We start from the raw sequence: 15,482 nt of genomic DNA, 5'->3' as shown, positions 1-15,482 counted from the left end.
CCTATAGTTTCTGATTGAACTAGAGCATATCTTTTAGAACAGGGGTCGGCAACCTATGGCATGCATGCCAAAGACGGCACGTGAGCCCATTTTTTTAATGGCACGCTGCTGCCTGCCGGGTCCCAGCCACTGGCCTTGCTCAGCCTGCTGCTGAACCCAGGCCGGGACCCTGGCAGGCAGCAGTGTGCCATTAAAAATCCTGTCTGCCCCGGCCCGCTCTTCTCCGCCCTGCCCCCCGCAGGGGTAGGGTGAAGAAGCTTGGTCCTGCCCACAATTGCTGCAGGGCAGAGAAGCTCCCCCCGCCTCTTCCCCCAGCGTGCTGGGTTTCTGCCCCTCCTCCTCTCCCTCCCTGCTGCCCATCAGCTGATGGCCCTTTCGAGGGAGTGGGAGAAGCTGAGCTGCAGCTCGCTCACTGCTCCAGGGAGGAGGCACAGAAGAGGTGGGGACGGGGTCTTGGGAAAGGGGTCTTGGGAAAGGGGGGTAGAATCAGGGCATATCCCCTCCAGCACCCCCATGACCCTAGCCCACACACCCAGCCCTCTGCCCTGACCCCTGCACCCCCCCTCACACACACACCCAGCCCTCTGCCCTGACCCCTGCACTCCCCAGCCTGCTGCACCCTCCTCACACACCCCCATGCCTGCCATGCTCTGACTCTTGCACCCCCCACATTCCCACCCTGAGCACCCAACAGGAGCTTCTGCACCCCCCCCACACACATTCCATATAACTTTGTCTTCTAGATTAATGAGCCACCTGCTATCAGAAAAATCTCCTCTCCATGTAGGAACTTATGATACTGGTCAAGTCACTTCTTAACTTTCTTTTTGATAAATTACATAGATTGCGCTTCTTAAGTCTCTTGCTATAAGGCAGGTTTTCCGGACCTTGAATCATTCTTGTAGCTCTTCTTTGAACACTTTCCAGATTTTCAACGTTCTTTTTGAAGGGTGGACACCAAAACTGGACATAGTATTTCAGTAGTGGTCTCACGAATGTCGCCTCCCTACTCCTACTCTATATTTGCCTGCTTATGTAGCTGAGGATTGAGTTAGCTCTCTTAGCCACTACATTGAATTGAGAGATTATATTTAGTTGGTTTCCACTATAACCCCAAAGTCCCTTTCAGAGTCACTGCATTCCAAAATTCCTCCATCTTGTGAGTGTGATCTACATTCTTTGTTTCTAGATGTATGACCTTGCATTTGGTGGTATTAAAATAGTTCAGATGATCCCAGTTTACCAGGCAGTCTATATCGCTGTCTAGAACTGAACCTGTCCTTAGAATTGTTTACCACTCCATTAATTTTTGTTTCATCTGCAACTTTATCAACTATGATTTTATACTTTCTTTCAGATCATTGATAAAGATATTGAATAGCATTAGACCAACAACAGATCCCTGCAAAACCCCACTAGAAACATGCCCAGGAGATGATGATTTCCAAATCCTTCCCATTCATCTAGTCAAATGAGCATCTTGATTGAGAGGAAGCCGCTCCTAAGCATTTTCTTGGCTTGGGCAGTTAATATAGAAATATGTTCAGGCATGCGGCAGCTCACTGTTCTTGCACAGCCCAAATGTTTGCAGCTGTGCAAGATTTTTCTAAAACCTGTTAGATGCTTCATCTGTTTGGATGAGGGCTGAGGTTTCAGATCTTCAGCTGATTAGCAAAAGAGGTTGACAATCTCTTTCTGCAAACTGCCTCTGATTGCCCAATAGGAGTAATCATGTTGAAGTCAGCCTATAAGATGACCCACATGGTTACTATTCTCACACTGGCATAATAGATGTAATGGAAAGACCTATTACAGAGTAAAGGGAATTATACTTGTTGGAGTCTTCTCGTCTTCCTTTCTGCCAGCTTCACTTCACATCTTAGGAAGTTGTTCGGGAAGTCTCTTGACTGTTGGGAAAGAAATGGACCTATACTGTAGAGACATTAGTGTTTTTGCATTCTGCTTCCTGGTAGCTGGAATCAACAGCTCAGAGTTAGGGGTTTTATATCATAAGATGAGAGATGACTACATTAAATACACAACTACTGGTAAGTAAATTCACTCTATCGCTTTCCCATATTATCAGGGAAGGTCTAAGTATGAGCCTAGTCTTATATGTTTTAGCAGTTCTGTGTATTTCTAAATTTTAAAATAGGACAACATGAGAGCCTATTGAATGCCTTTTTGGCATTTGTGGTGAGGATTAGAGGAGATTGCTTGTTCGCTGTATTAAATACACTGTTTACTTAACAACCTTGTATTGTGTAGGTGACGTTGCACTTAGTTCCCCTCCATTTTTATTTTGTAATTCTATACTTCTGGCCCTTCCCCTTCCAAAAGGCTACTTCATATATCAAGCAAAAAAAGCTGTATGATGTGCACCCAACTCCATCCAAGACTGAGTGGATCAGCTTTGCCACCTGCTTAATCTCCTGAGTCTGCTTCTGAATCTAATTCCCCCTTATTGAAAGCACCGCACACCAGGTCAGCTGTTCAGATTCTTTTCATCCTGATTCATTCCATTTGTCATTAAACATGTATGTATCAAAAATAACTGTCTAGTCACATCCTAACTAAAGAACCTCTTGTTCATATCATTTTGTTTCTAAGATAAAGAAATTTTGGTTGGGTTGGGAGGGAGTTGTTTCAAATAAGAGGATCTACTGCAGAACTAGGTCAGATTCTATAGGGAGTAGGGGGAGTGGTACACAGGAGTCTAATATTCAATATATTGAAGTCCACAGATACAGATTTTGTATTTTCAGTAGCTAGTTTAAAAATATGGAGTCCGCTCTTCTCTGGTACACATACAACTGTCATTGATAATGTAAGTGGCACCTGTGCATTGGCTGATCTTGGAGTCCTTTTTGAGGCATTTTACAATTCAAACTAAGATACATTGTAAATATTTGGGCAGATCTCTTTAGTCTGATGGCACAGTCTTCCCTTATGAGACAGCATGTACTAATTCATGTTGTATGCCATGAAAGTTACAGTATTCCCTTAGAAACCTCATAAACTTATTCATGTTATATACCATAGAAGACCCCATTTCCTTTCTAAATTTTTTGACCTAGTTCTTTTTCTGTAATTTCATTTTCTGGCATTGATTTCTGTGCCCCTGTTTTTTCTCTCTTGCTAGCAGTGAGACTTATGCAGGATCCTTACAGCAAATTCTTAACTTCCTTCAGTGCAGCCTTTTCTATAAGGCTCTCCTTCCTGCATCTCCTCTGAGGACAGTTGCCACAGTGAGAACGAGAAAGGGTTTCCTATTCTTGCTGCATATTGAGCTGTAGTCTTTAGCAATACAGTTTACATTTGCACAAGCTCCATGGGGTTTTATGTTGCTTGTATATTTTAGCTGCAAGTTATATATTGTTCAGAACAATATAATTTTACAAGATGGTAGAGGAAGGAGTATAAAGGGGGATTCTGCCTCCCCCCTACCCTCCCCCGCAATTAACACACACATTTTTATTTTTATTTATTTATTTGGTGGGCAAGGTTAAACCTTTGACCATAACTAGTTGCAGAAATAAATACAATTTAAATAAGTAAATGAGTTCCAACTATTCCTTTTGACAAGATGGGTTTTTATTAAGCAGTGAAATTAATCAAATAGATTTTACTTAAAGCTCAAAAATATATTTGCGTAATAAATTATTGATGCCTTCTCAATTTTCCCCCAGTATTGTGAGTCCTTTCTGTTGTGCATGATAGAGGAGACCTGCTGAGTTTGCAAATAATTGACTTGAAATTGCTTCAAATAATTCTGCTTTTTTGGCTTTTTTTGTACCTAATCAGAATTGATGTGACTGAAGTGCAAATCTTCATAATAATCATGCATTTACTGGCGGTGATTGGAGGACCACCTTTTTGGCAATCAATGGTAATTTTGCTCATATTGTATATTAAGTTTAATGTATATTTCTGATTATTCTGCTTCTTGTCTTGTTTCTAATCTGGTATACGTCTGGAAGAGCACTATATTTAGAACAGTATCAGTTTCTTTTGGGAGAGAGAGATCTCATTTTCCCATAAGGTTAAAAGATTTATGGTCTTGAAGAACTTGAATGAATTTCATATCTAAGAAATGGCAATGCATTCTGGTTTTACCAGCACCACATGAAAAACAGTCATTCTTTTGCATGCTGTACCATCATTCATGTAGAATGGTCCAAAATGACTTTACAGACTTACTTTTACCAATAGAAAATTACTTTGTCTACCAATGAAAACCTGCACCTCTGGGTGAACTGTTTGACATAGATATCAATAATATCTAACAATTTTAGGTCAGAAAGAGAAGAATGCTTTATCAAATTGAAATTACAGGGGGAATTTTTGGAATGCAGCATGTAATTGCCCATAATTGCAATTGGTTAGAACACAGGTGCTAACACTCTCTCCCTTATGAAAATTGCCTTAAGATTTTTAATGACTGTGGCCCCAATCCTGTAAGCTGATCTGCATGGTTGGATCCATGCACCCATACAGATCACAGTTGATTTTACTGAGGCTCACTGTGGGTATAAGGTACTGTCTATTTGGAGCAGCTTGCTGGATTGAAGCCTAAGGGTGCTCAGCAACTCAGTTTTATATATCAGCACCATCTAAAACCATCCTGGGGTGCTGGTGCAGAATTGACTCAGAGAGGAATGTGCTACATAATGAATTGCCAGCGTTACCTTCTGATGCATGATTTCCCTGAAGGTTTTCCATTTAGGTGCTGACCTGGCCTGACCTTGCCTAACTTCTAAGAGCTAATGAAATCACTTCCTAAAGTGGTCTGAAAAAATTCTCATTAATTTTAGAAAAAAGCATCAAAATGTTCAAAAAACAATTCAGTGACTATTTTAGGGTGAAATATGTTGTGTTGTAGCACAATTAATCTGTTACAACCAAATAGATCCTGAAATCTACACTGCCATATACAGGATGCCCTAAATAGGGGCCTGACTCAGTTAAAGATTTGCCAGGCTTCTGCCACAGAGTAATATTTTGTGTTTATTTCTGTTTGAAAGACCTATTTTATTTAATGAAAATACCTCAGCTGTATACTCAAACATTCCACTTTTCCCTCTAGTAATTAAAAAGCAGGCAAATTCTGAGATAGTTAACTGTCTATGCTGTCATCCATTATTGCTTTTATTGGCCTTTTGCACCCAGTAAAATATGCAGTATACTCGCTTCCTTCTCTCTGTCTATGAAGTTTCTCTTTAAATCTGGCTAAAGCACTACTACGTTCTGTAAGACTCCTGGAATCCAGTGTTTTCTGAGAGATGGTGAGTATTATTGCAGGTGAGATTCCCATTTGGTAGGTTGCAGTGGAGTAGTGAGGTTGGTGCAGCTCTTAATAGATAATCCTTTGGATTTTGTTCCTGTTATACTGGAAGTGAAATAAAATGCAACAATTACTTTCATTACTTAGTAAAAAATATTCTTTTGTTGAATGTGCTGGGTATAGATTTCATGTAATGTAAGATAGGTCTGGTTTTGAGCTCAATAACTGTTGTTATTCCTGGAACAGGAATAATAGATAGAAAGTATTTGTATTTCTGAATTAAGGGTGGAATTTGATCCCTGTACTCCAGACCAGCACTGAGCACTACTCAAGTCCCACCTGAATTATCAAAATAAAGACTTTACGGGTGCATGAGCCTTGGGCTGGTCCTCTGCACAAGGGTCAGTTTCACCCTGATAGTGTAGAGTGGTGGAGAGGTGTGAGCATGAGCCTGTGAACTCAGAATTTATATCCCAGCCTTGACACCCACTCACTCTGTGACACTGGGTAAATTACTTAAGCCTTCCTTATCTGTTTCCTTATCAGTAAAATAAGGATAATACCTCACATGGGCACTGTTTGGATTAATTAATTAGGGTAATATTTGTGAAATGTTTTATAAGCGCTATGCGTTATTTTAATTCATGTAGTAAGTGGAGTTTGCCATACATATGAGAAGAGCTGAAGACCATGTAGAAAGGCAGTCAAGAAATTTGTCTAATGCTTTACTAGGCAAAAAGATACTCTCAGGTAATTGGAAAGTTTACAGGGAGGAGAAGTTGATTTAAACCTTCCACTATGACTAGCCCGGTTTGTTCTGCCACACTACCTTCTATGAATCTGAACTATGAAGGAAAAGAATCAAATCACAAGAAATATTTATAGGGAGAAATACCACTATTTAAATGTGTTCTCTTTTATGGAGTACTATCCCCTCAACATTGCTCTTCTGCCTGTCTGCATCTCAGTCGTGGTTCGCTCCACTACTTTATTGTACCTCACCCTCTATGAATCCTGTTCCATTGACAGCCACCAACATTGATGATAGAAGTATCTTCACATGTGGTACGTAAGTCTCTAATCCCTGCTCCCATCCCTTCTCTTGTCTCATCATTAACTATTCCTTCTCCTCTGCCTCCTTTCTCTCCACGTTTCATGTGTGCTGTCAGTCAACTTTCTCTTGACCCTACTTGCTGCTTTAATGGTCTCCCTTCTTCCCTACATCTCCAACTTCCTGGAGCATGGGATCTTGATAACATCCAGTCAGAACTCCTCCCCCTTTTATTCTCACTTCTGCTTTGTTCTTGTTTCTGATTCTGATATCTTCTGTGTTCTGCCTTTCACCCTTCAACTTGTTCCCTTTCCTTGACACATCTCATCTTGATAACTGTCATTCTTGACTCTCTCTCAGATTCCTCATTCTCCCTCCTGACCAGAGGTTTTGTTGATTGTGGACATGTTGAGCTATGGGTCAGTTATATGTAGGCTTGGAAGAATTCCATTTTTATTTCTTTATAATTTTGATGGATTATATTGATGTTTATTTTTAAGTTAGTTTTTTTTTCCTCCAATTTTTATCACTTTAAATATTCACCGTTGTGGAAATTATGGGAAGGTCAAATAATGGGGGAGGGTGTCAGACAATAATTATCTAATGACAGGAGACATTGAGATTCAAAAAGTTAAAGCTTTACAACCATTAAAATGCAAATTGTCAACATCACATGTCAAAATATTCAGAGGATATACCCTTAAAACTCTAAGTTCTCAAGTAGCATTTCTCTTACTTTGCCTATATGTAAACTTTGATTATTGTCTATGGTCATATTTTTTTCATTGGCTGGTGTGTGCAGTGAAATTGACATTTACAGCTCAAAATCTAGTTCTTCCAAGCCTAGTTATAGGAGGTAAACGGATTAAAATGAGTCATGAATAAGTGTCCCAAACTAATTTTCCCTTACGAAGGAATCTGGATCTGAACACTGGTTGCCCAAGAACAGATTAGAGCACTTACCCATTGTGACATTTATTTTTATTGACATGCTTACTTCTCTGTGGCAGAACTTGAAACACCATTACTTTTAAGCAGACTGCACTCTATTTTTGAAGTTGGGTATCCTGCTGTTGCAGTGGCATAACCAGTCTTGATCAACTTCAAAGGATTTAATAGAGAAGCATCCTTTATCTGAAGAAGATCTGACCTGGGACTCTTTTCAGCACTATACATTCAGTCCTACTAAGTGTTGCACACCTTTAACTCCCACTGAAGTCAGTGGTCAACACCTGGCAAGATCAAGCTGTGTGTAAAGGGCAAAACTATAGTATGGGCTACAATTCTATGTAGAATACCAAAGAATAAGTAAACCTGTGGCTTTATCTCAGCCTCTGTTAGCTAAACACTCTAAAGACAGAAGTGTTAATAAAGTATGAGGATCATCCTCCAGCAGAACTCTATCTCTTGTTTCCTTCTTTGACTCACGCCATCCATTTGTCTCCGCCGTTCTTAACCTTTGCATAATCTTTGACTCAGGACTCTTCCCACATTTACTTTAGCTGCAAATCGGTTTTGTCACGGCTTTGCAACATTAACTTCCTTCACTCCACCACTGTGGAAGTCTTTGTCCTTGCCTTCATCTCCTATCATGTAGGGTCTGTTTACGCTGGGCAAAAATAGGACCTTGTAATTAATCACTTGGTGCAGCTCCATCAGTGATAGCAGTGGTGGGAGCCATAATATAGATATAGCTCAGGTGGAATCAAACATTTTTATCATGATGTGGTCTCACCCTACTCTGAGCCCTGTCTACGTTACAGTTTCCACTGTCTGTATTGTGTACATTGTTCCTGGAGCTGCCCTAGTGGTGAATTATAAATCCTGTTCTTTTGCCAGCGTACAAGATCTCTTGACTGTTGCAACTCCTTTCTCTGTGGCATCCTGAAACCTCCTCTGTACAGATTCCACCATGGGCAGAATGCTACTCTTGCTCTTCTCTCCTCACATATACCAAGAAGCGCAACCCCATCACCCCATTCTCAAATACTTCCACTGACCACTGGAGAAAGCATCATTATCAAAACAGATGGCAGCACAGCCGGGCTGTTTAATAAGAGTGGTACAAGCTCTGGAGCAGCTCTGAGAGTAATGGTGTGTTTGTTACTGAATTGTTCAGTTCAGCTAGCTCTCTTCACTCTGTTGCGGTTTCACTGTCTGAATCCTGTCTTTGAGCAAAAGTGCAGAGTAAGCAGGCTGGGTAGGAGGGGTACCTGAGATTGTTCAAAAGAGCATAATTAGAACTTCCTGCTCAAGGGGAACTCCAGAGTGCAGAGCAACAATCAGGTGAGGTGCTGTTACTCCTCCTCCTCCGCTTGGTATTGGTTGTAGGCTCCATATGGGCAACACATGGATAGAACTACAGAGCCAGATTAGTCTCTAACTGCACCTTTTTCCACTACATGCATCCGATGAAGTGAGCTGTAGCTCCCAAAAGCTTGTGCTCAAATAAATTTGTTAGTCTCTAAGGTGCCACAAGTCCTCCTTTTCTTTTTGTGGATACAGACTAACACAGCTGCTACTCTGAAACCTGTAACTCACCTTGTAATTCAACAAAAAATCTGCTTGAACCCACTGAATTCTAATCCCAGTTCCAGCCACTCATTCAAAGTGAACTTGGCTGAGTCACTTGCTGTCTCTCTCTAAAATGGGGATAATAAAGTATCAAAGATGGGGGTGTGTATGGTCAGATTGTTGTTTGCACAGTGCTTTGAAGTTGTAAAGCATGATGTAAGTGCTAAGAATTATCTATTAGAAAAGCCTGAAAACCAGACTGGGCATGCAATTCAAAATACTAAAATAAAAACAACTTGAACCCATTTAGGGTCCCATATGAAATAGACATATGGTGATGTTCACTACGGCGCATGTTTACTCATTTTGGAAAAGGTATGAGCGTAGATGCTTGTTACTGGAGGGTTCAAGTTGTTCTTTAGCAGTTGGATAGATAAGGTTGAACTCTTATTGCTGGGTGGTTCCCTCTCTTCTTATAATTACTTCTCCGCCCAAGGCACTATGTCGAAAAGATGAGAGAGGATTATTAGTCTTCCTTCCCAGCCCACCTTGCCCTCATTTCTCACTCCCTTGCTACCAGCCCAGCCACCCACTCCCGTCTTACTTTGAAAAGTAACCTTAGTGGCTGGTTGCCTCTCTGCTGTTCCCTATCATGCCTCCTCTCATTACACCTTGTCTGTCCTCTGGGGTGTGGTCCAGTTTATGGGTCTTCACATCTAATCCCCACTGATATCTGGCTTCACCCTGCACTCAGGGCTGGGATACTAAGTGTGGGGTCTATCCTTTCACCTGTGCTAGGCCTCTGTTCTCTCCGTGCTGAGGAACCCCGGCTCAGGTTTTAGAGGTTGGTTGATAAGTGTCCAGCATTGTGAAGGATAATATTAGGAGAAAGGGATTCTGCTCCATGACTGCTCTTCTCTGGTAATTAAATATAAAAGCAAATGGATCAGGGAATTTTGCTGATATGGCGGGTGAGAAAAATTCCTCCCAAATTTCGTTCGTAGAAATTTAAACCAATATTGACTAATTTTGGGGGGAGAGAGGAAAACCCAAGTGGAGTTAGAAAAGTGGAGTGTTTGAGTTTACTTGAAATAGGTAAACACGATTTTAGATTAATTGTACATATTTTAATCTTTTTATTTCTCTATTGTCAAGATTCCAGTGCTGAATATTCAAATGAAAATATTCCCAGCTCTTTGTACTGTTGCAGGAACCATATTCTCCTGCACAAACTATTTTGGTGTGATCTTCACAGGTGGTGTTGGCAAAAATGGATCAACTATAGCTGTGAGTGCTTTGTTTTGCTTTTATGAATCTGTTATGTTACCACCTTTTCTGAGTGCTCTGTAGTTTGCATGATGGTTTATAGAAAACTGATATGCTTTCAAGTGTGTTAATGTAATGTCTGCTTTTGGTGTAAAATCCACTTTCACCTAGTTTACTAGCTTGAAAAAAGGGATAAATCTTGTCTAAATGAAAATAGTAGCTTTTGGAATTGAGAAAAGGTTTTAAAAGGATGGATTTGAAATAGATGAACGATAAAATCACCTCCCATGCTTTGACATTAGTCCTATGTATATACAAAATGATGGGGTCTAAATTAGCTATTACCACTCAAGAAAGAGATCTTCAGGTCATTGTGGATAGTTCTCTGAAAATATCTACTCACTATGCAGTGGCAATCAAAAAAGTGAACCAAAAGTGAGGAACCATTAGGAAAGGGATTGATAATAAGACAGAAAATGTCATAATGCCTCAATATATAAATCCATGGTACGCCCACATCTTGAATACTGTGTGCAGATCTGGTCGCTCCTTCTGAAAAAAGATATATTAGAATTGGAAAAGGGGCAGAGGAGGACAACAAAAATTACTAGGGGTATGGAACAGCTTCTGTATGAGGAGAGATTTAAAAGACTGGGACTTTTCATCTTGGAAAAGAGACGACTCCGAGGGGATAGGATAGAGGTGTATAAAGTCATGACTGGTGTGGAGAAAGTGAATAAGGAAATGTTATTTACCATTTCACATAACACAAGAACTAGGGGTCACCCAATGAAATTAATAGGCAGCAAGTTTAAAACAAACACAAGGAGTACTTCTTCACACAATGCACAGTCAACCTGTGGAACTCTGTGGTAGCAGATGTTGTGAAGGCCAAAATTATAACAGGGCTCAAAAAAGAGCTAGATAAGTTCATGGAGGATAGGTCCATCAATGGCTATTGGCCAGGATGGTCAGAGTTTGTCTGCTTGTGTTTGCCAGAAGCTGGGAGCGGATGACAGGGGATGGATCACTTGATGATTGCCTGATCTGTTCAGTCCCTCTGAAGCACCTGGCATTGGCCACTGTTGGAAGACAGGTTACTGGGCTAGATGGACCATTGGTCTGACCCACTGTGGCTATTCTTATGTTCTACAAGGTCTTACCTTCTAGACTCCATGAATTATCCAAACCAGACTCCCTCTCTGATGCGCATGCTTTTTGTTTGGTGTTTTTGCTTCTGACAAGAATATGAAAGCTATTGACCTTCCAGAGGGGGTAAAAGTTAATATTCTTGTCAGACTTCTTTCTTAAGGGACTTGTGATTTTTTTGGGGGGGGTGGGAGGAGTTGTGGAAGGTTTTGTGAACTTTTTGGGAGAGTCTGGTTTTTGTGTTTGTGCCAGTTGAGTGAGTTGGACTAGTCTTTAGTTATATTTTGCTTCTGAGCATTGACATCTTAACAAAAATGTATTATCACCACACGCTCTCAAAGAAACTGCGGAACCACCTGAATTTAAATTGGTTAGTCTCTAAGCTGCCACAAGTACTCCTTTTCTTTTCACCATTAAACAGACACACACATGTTTGGGCCCCTGTCATTTAAGAACAGAATCATCTCCTTCCTGTTGTACAGGAGTTAGAAGATAACCACAGCACCATTTTTTGCAATTTGAAGCCTTCTCCTCTCTTCCCTCCCTGTCGCCCCAATACATACATTTTTTGTTTTGTAGCTGAAACTGCATGTTTTCTTCATGCAACACACAATTTATGAGACCTTCAAACCAAAGGCTCCAACCACATTATCAGCTGACACCCTCAGTCACATTTCACTATTGGCACAAGTGAGTTCAGACAGGCACATTTTAATTTAAATAATATGCACACAACACATCTGTTGTTCACTTGTGTGCACTTTTCATTAAGCTAACACTTTCTTCTCCCTCACTATAGGGAACAAGTGTCCTTTCACCCTTTCTTCATATTGGGTCAGTGATCATATTAGCTGCAATGATCTACAAGAAATCTGCTGTACAGCTCTTTGAAAAGCATCCTTGCCTGTATATACTTACTTTTGGTTTTGTATCTGCTAAGATAACTAACAAATTGGTGGTAAGTGTCTCGGAGTCGTTGATTCTTTTCCTTTATCTTTGTTATTGTATAAGATGGTCTTTATAGTTTCTCAAAGGTCTACCTTCCCCACAATGTCAGTTTCCCTGAATTGACGAGCCACACCCTTCCTTCGCTGTATTAAAGTGATTTAATGCAACTTCTGTATATCCCATGAATCTGTAGTGGTTCTAATTGGTAGCTACAACCCACATTTTTCTTGAAAATTTGTCATAGCCCACAAAGGAATGAACCAGCAGCATGTAATTTACATTGCAATAATTTTTGGTGACATTTCATTAAAATACTCTATAAGGATGTGTTGTTAATCAGCTGAAAATATTGGGTCAAAATATATTTTGTGATTTGTTTAGACTAGACTACTGTGTCTGTCTCTCTCTCTTTTTTTTTTTTAATAGGTTGCACATATGACCAAAAGTGAAATGCATCTGCATGATACAGCATTCATAGGTCCAGCACTTTTGTTCTTGGACCAGTACTTTAACAGCTTTATTGATGAATATATTGTACTTTGGATTGCCATGGTAAGTAGGTCATTGTATTTTCTGTTTATCAATGATCTTTTTTGCATCTGCTTGTTCGCTCACACTCCCCACACGCATACAGAGTTTGTGCCAGTTGTGCACAGATCACACCCAGTTTTCACCAAGAAGCATGGACTTGGGAACCTTCTTGCCTGAATCAGTTTTAAACAGGGTTCAGGCTAATTTGGCTGAAACATGGTTTGGTTGGGCTTATGGACCCCACTCTGTTTAAACACAGTTTTAAAGCTATGTTGAATGAGCAGTACTCAAAGTCCTAGGTTTAGAACCCATTGGGGAGAAATGCGCTGAGATGTATTTTTGCAGGAACATAATTTCCACACTTTGGGGTGCACCACAGCAAAAGCTCAATAACACACAAACCCACCGGTGGAATTCCTGAAATTCATGTAGTGTCAGAGCAATGGTAGCTGCCAGGACCAGTCTCTCAGAGGAAGTCTTGGCTATATAGCCATGTCTGTCCTTGATTAGAGCATTGAAAACCAAACCAAGTTCAGATCAGGCTGCCACTTTCTAGACAGGTTTCAGAGTAGCAGCCGTGTTAGTCTGTATCCGCAGAAAGAACAGGAGGACTTGTGGCACCTTAGAGACTAACAAATGTATTTGAGCATAAGCCTTCGTGAGCTATTGAATGCATCCGATGAAGTGAGCTGTGGCTCACGAAAGCTTATGCTCAAATACATTTGTTAGTCTCTCTAAGGTGCCACAAGTTCTCCTTTTCTTTTTACTTTCTAGACAGCCATTCTAAAACATGCTGTGCAGGTGTAACATGATTACAGCTGCTTAATCCTGTGAGCAGCTGGGAACTTCTTTCTGTACTAGCTGCAAGTGGTGGAAAAGCCCAGCTATTAGGGAATTACAGTACATTCACTTCATCCTCACTGGGGCGTGTGTTTTAGTTGGGAGCTTGGTATGTAATAAAGGTTCAACCTGCATAAATTATGATGCTGAAACTTGATCATTCCCATTACAGTGGAACACTTTTAAAATACATTCAAATACAACGTTGTGTACATTTTGTCCCAAAGTAAGATCAAAATTCCACACTTGAAATCATGGGACCTCTTACAAAAGCTTTCTACAGTCACTACAATTTTTCTTTTATTGAAATGTAGATTTAAATTCTAGGCTGAAAAATGAAGAATATAGGAATAAACCTTTAGTGGAGGGAGAGAAGGACTCAAGAGAGCAGTCCTTGATGCTTTTAGAGAGACTGTGATAACATGAAGGATAGATGAAACATGGTACATTCATGTCGAGTATAGATAGATCTAACACATGTCATTTTTCCCTTTGCAGATCTTTTCCCTCTTTGATTTGCTCCGCTACTGCATCAGTGTGTGCAATCAGATTGCTTCCCATCTGCGCATCCATGTATTCAGAATCAAGGTCTCTTCTACACATTCTAATCACCATTAGCGACTGGGTGGTTGCTGTGATGAGAAATACGAAACAAGTGTTTTCTATAGGGAAGAATATGAACATATTTAGGAGACTAAGGCAAAAGGAGCAGATAAGAACAAATCTAATTTATTATAATCAACGTTGTATAACTTTTATTCTTTGTTACTGGTAACACTCCTTAACTAGTCTTTGCCTATGAGAGAGTGAATTCCAAGTACTCTCCAGTCAAACATCATGTAGTCAACTTTACTGGTTCTGTGCCCAGGAAAGCATGCAGGGAGTAATGCTTTGTCTTTGTAATTACCTTGAAAACAGAATAAACTATCTATGGTGAATGGATCCCTAACAACTGAAATTTCTAATGTAGTATATTTACAAACTGCAAAAAATGTGCTTTATAATTTTAATATTTCATCATCTTAGTGAAATACTTTAGTGTCCACTTGAAATTTCTTTTACTAAAGAGCTGAGCTTGTAAAACAGAGAGATCCCACTAGCTTGTGTGGCTGAAATAGCTGAAGTGACTTTCAGTCCAGATTGAGGTGGTTCATTTGCTTACATATACTGTTCAACAGTATATTTTAGTGGGACCTTATCGGAGAAGGGGGTGACTATCAGCATGCAATATAGTGTGGTGTCTTTGTCCATTAATTTTTTTTAAATAAAAAAGAAAACTTATTTCATAATTTTCTTCAGTGGAAAAACTTTAAAAACAAATTTTACTGTTACTTTTTTACGTATAGAATTTAAGCAAAAATTTCTTTCTGCTCTTTAATAAATAAGGAAATTCTAAGAGCTACAATTGTCTTTCCATGTGTGTCAGCTGCTTTGTCACACTGGGTTAAGTACTTGGTCTGATGAAGCAAAATCTGAACTGCTGTTTAGAGAGACTTTTATGATGCTTCATGTGTCTACAGTGCCTGTCAACCAAGCATCTCAAAGCACTTTCTTTGCTAATTAGCAAAGCCTTACAGCCCAGCTCCCGAAGCCATAGGCATATTATGCCCATTTTATGTGTGGTACATTGAGGCACAAGGAATCTAAATAACTTCCCAGTAGTTCATATTGGGTCTGGAGTAGGACTACTAAGGGTCTGGATTCTACTTCGGGTCTGGATTCTACTTCACTTCTCTAAGTGATAAGCCATACTGCCCCCTTTTAGGTATTAGGAGTTGCACAACCTCAATGTGTCAAATATTTCTCCAGGAATCTCTTCCCATATGATTGCTCTGTCAGAAGTCACATGCTGATCTAAGGGTGTATGTGCTGATGCAGAGTTCCAGGACCAAAGCAAGA

At 40.1% G+C, this 15,482-nt stretch overlaps 1 protein-coding gene across 3 annotated transcripts in view; it reads left to right on the top strand.

Annotated features, from left to right (window-relative positions):
- Window positions 1-14,981, top strand: part of CEPT1 (choline/ethanolamine phosphotransferase 1) — a 42,748-nt gene extending 27,767 nt beyond the window's left edge. For all 3 annotated transcript variants that reach the window (XM_077839242.1, XM_077839243.1, XM_077839244.1), the window contains exons 5-9: window positions 3,805-3,889; window positions 10,005-10,136; window positions 12,064-12,222; window positions 12,639-12,764; window positions 14,082-14,981. In XM_077839242.1, coding sequence (XP_077695368.1) covers window positions 3,805-3,889; window positions 10,005-10,136; window positions 12,064-12,222; window positions 12,639-12,764; window positions 14,082-14,201 — 622 coding nt within the window. In that variant the 3' untranslated portion in view covers window positions 14,202-14,981. The remainder of the gene's footprint in view (window positions 1-3,804; window positions 3,890-10,004; window positions 10,137-12,063; window positions 12,223-12,638; window positions 12,765-14,081) is intronic.
- The last annotated feature ends 501 nt before the right edge of the window (window positions 14,982-15,482 follow it).

This window comes from Eretmochelys imbricata, chromosome 21 (assembly GCF_965152235.1).
Source record: "Eretmochelys imbricata isolate rEreImb1 chromosome 21, rEreImb1.hap1, whole genome shotgun sequence".
Lineage (NCBI taxonomy): Eukaryota > Metazoa > Chordata > Testudines > Cheloniidae > Eretmochelys > Eretmochelys imbricata.
The sequence above is the reverse complement of the archived record's forward strand: the minus strand, read 5'-3'. Positions and strand labels throughout refer to the sequence as shown.